The sequence below is a fragment of the Quercus suber genome, unplaced genomic scaffold (genome assembly GCF_002906115.3).
Source record: "Quercus suber isolate HL8 unplaced genomic scaffold, Cork oak 2.0 scaffold_19, whole genome shotgun sequence".
NCBI classification, from domain to species: domain Eukaryota; kingdom Viridiplantae; phylum Streptophyta; class Magnoliopsida; order Fagales; family Fagaceae; genus Quercus; species Quercus suber.
This window is the reverse complement of record NW_027069484.1, coordinates 201859-204767: the sequence shown is the minus strand read 5'-3', so window position 1 is coordinate 204767 and position 2909 is coordinate 201859. Positions and strand designations below refer to the sequence as shown.

The following is a 2909-nucleotide window of genomic DNA, read 5'->3' as shown; positions in this document are numbered from 1 at the left end:
AAAAGAGAAGATCTAAAAGTTGATTCATGAAAAGATGTAAAAGTTAAGTTTTAATTTTTACAAAACCTAGTTTTTAGATCTTCTTTTATCTTGATTTTTTAGTTTTTATGTTTTGAAAGAAAATAGACATAAAACAGTAATAAAAATACAAATTTACCCTTATTTTTAATAGAGGTGGATAACAGAAGATAACTGAAACTAACCTCAGGTGGGTAAAATACTAATTTTTAAATCACAGATAAGTAAAATATTTTTCAAACAAACCACAGGTAGACAAAGTGTAACTTCCCTTAATTAATTTTATCCACGAATTTTTATACGTAAAAAGATTCAAAACTTTCCTTATATGCTATTAACCGTTAACGTAGCCCTTTTGGCCTTTCATATTTTTTTTGTTGACTTTTTATTTTTGCCTTTTTTCGGTGAAGAAGACATGCTCAGCATATTCTTTACATTCCATCTCGCTATTTAGTTCTACTCTGTCTCTCTCTGAGATCTCAATGATTTATCTTCAATCTTTGCAACTTCAAGACCCTTATTACTATTGTCAGGTATGATTTGTTTACTAATGCACTTCCTTATTTTACTCTATGTAGTTTCTATATTTTCTGGGTTTCTCCAACTGTATTGTCTGTGCCTAGAATGTTTCAAAAGATCAAACAAAAGTGCTGTCTTTGTGTTTGTCACTGAATTTGCGTAAACAAGGAGTGTTGGTCTTTTGTGTTTGATATTTACACTAATAAGTGTGGAAATCATTGTGCATATCAGTCAAGGTGTCAAACTTTAATATTGTTGCAGCAACAATCTGTGATGAATTTGATCATAGTCTATACTTCATCTTCTTTTTTCATTAGCAAGAACGTGTAACAAAATGATGGGTGTTAATTAATTTTTTGAGCCCATTTGTGTTTTCAAAGGGTTTGTCTTTTTTTTTTCTTTTTTCTTTTTTTTTTATTGATTTGTTGATAGTAATTTGTAAGAGCAACAATGGGTAGGAATTCTTTTTGAAGCAAAAGCCCATTATAAAGAATAAAATGTTAATCATGTGATTTCAGCTTCCTGCAGGACTAATTCTTGGTTTAGAGAGCTTCTCTTTATCTGATGCATTGGTGGGATTTTGGGTTTGTGTAAAGGCTTATATCAGATTTTGATTGCTTTGTACTGTTGTTTTATTATTATTGTTATTATTGGAAACTAAAGGTAAAGGATGTCTTTTGAGTTTCATTTAAGACCCATCTTGTTGTGTAATCAACTTTGGCTATTTTACTGTTTGTTGGAGGTACAGGAGAAAGTTTCTAATATCAATTTCTTTGTCTCATCATGGCTCTGCAACAATTGAACAAAACAAACCAGGATAGGGGATACGTGTGGTCTTTTTAGTAGACTAGCTGATTAGCAGATATGTATCTTTCTTGTTGGCTATTCAGTACAATGGGATCAAGTATAATTTTCAGTAATTATGTGGTAAAAGGAACTCTTGAACAATTTTGAATATTTTGGCAGTCCCTTTTGGCTTAGAAGCAGAATATACATTTAATTGAAGTTTGTGTGTGGAAGACAAGTATTGGAATTTCACTTCATCTTCATGTGTAGTGCGTACAATTTTGATGCTCCAGTTTCAGTTTTCGTGTACCACTTTATTCCCAAGCTCTAATTTTAACAAATCTCTATAATTGTACTTAATCATGGTTAATTACATATAGTTGTGCATCTTCTTTAAGAAGTTATGTCTTCTCAAACATATGTTCTTTTGAGTACCAATTGAAAGTAAAAGGTATAAATTTCTTGGTTCAGTGCTCCCTTTCTTTGGCAAAAACTTACTAGCATTTTATTTTTATTAAGTAAGAAATCAGGCTAGACCTTAACATATGGTCTTACTTAATCATTTCTAATCTAAATTATTGATTCTTTATCAGGCTGAGGGCAAAATAAAAATACAAAATGGTTAAAGCATACACACATGAGTACATTTACAAGCACCCATGGGAGAGGGTAACTTCTGCATCTTGGCGCAAGTTTACTGACAATGAGAACAGGCATCTCTTAAACCATATCCTTGAAGTTGACACACTGAGCTGCAAGCTTGACCCGCTATCTCAGAGGCTTTATATCACTCGTGCAGTCACTACCCATTTTCCTGGACCATGGTTCATACGCAAAATTGTTGGTCAGGACGTCTGCCACTGTATTGAATCAACAATCGTTGATGCACAATCACGGTCAATGCAGCTCACTTCTCGAAATTTCAGTCATCAGAAGTTCGTAGAAGTGGAGGAGAAGATCCGATATGAACCCCACCCCGATAATCCAAATGAGTGGACACTTTGCCGGCAGGAGACCAGTATTAACATAAAGCCATTATCAGTACTGGCATCAATGGCAGAAAAGGTGGAGCAAAGATATGCTGAGAAGGTATTGAAATACGGTGCTACAGGTAGAGAGGTTATGGAGAGGATCTGTAAGTATCTTGAAGCTGAATCTAAAGGAATTGCTTTCCAATCCTAGCTTGCACATGTTGAAGCTGAAAACCTGTCTTTCCTTGTTTTATAGCGAAATCCTTGTTAAGAAGTGCATAGGGATTTTATGTAAAGTTAAGACCTTCAAAGCTGAATAATTTCAGGACTATGTTGACTCAAATCTCCATAATCTTTTAGCTAGTTCAATCCTGGCAAGCTGCTGTACTTGATTGCTTAACTAATTTCATTTTGACAATGCCGTCATCTTTATTTTTATTTCAACTAACACAAAGTTAACTGTTCTACTGAGGCAGAAGCAACTTCATGGATAGCTATGTTGCTTTATAGCAGTATGTTGTACCAGAGCATTACAACTCAGCTATTCTTAGTACTTAGCATGCCTAGTTAGTGTCTTCTCATAGCCATAAATATCTGTTTTGGATTGGAAAGATA

At 33.8% G+C, this 2909-nt stretch overlaps 1 protein-coding gene across 2 annotated transcripts; it reads left to right on the top strand.

The window, feature by feature from the left end:
* The first annotated feature begins 387 nt into the window (after nt 1-387).
* On the top strand, nt 388-2637 carry LOC112019087 (uncharacterized). Of its 2 annotated transcripts, none has more exons than XM_024051614.2 (2): nt 388-551; nt 1917-2637. In XM_024051614.2, the coding sequence occupies exon 2, from the start codon at nt 1942-1944 to the stop codon at nt 2503-2505; it is 564 nt and encodes a 187-aa protein (XP_023907382.1). In that variant the 5' UTR covers nt 388-551; nt 1917-1941; the 3' UTR covers nt 2506-2637. The 2 variants fall into 2 exon arrangements, with proteins under 2 accessions (XP_023907382.1, XP_065617596.1); XM_065761524.1 differs by lacking the exon at nt 388-551 and adding an exon at nt 564-1121.
* The last annotated feature ends 272 nt before the right edge of the window (nt 2638-2909 follow it).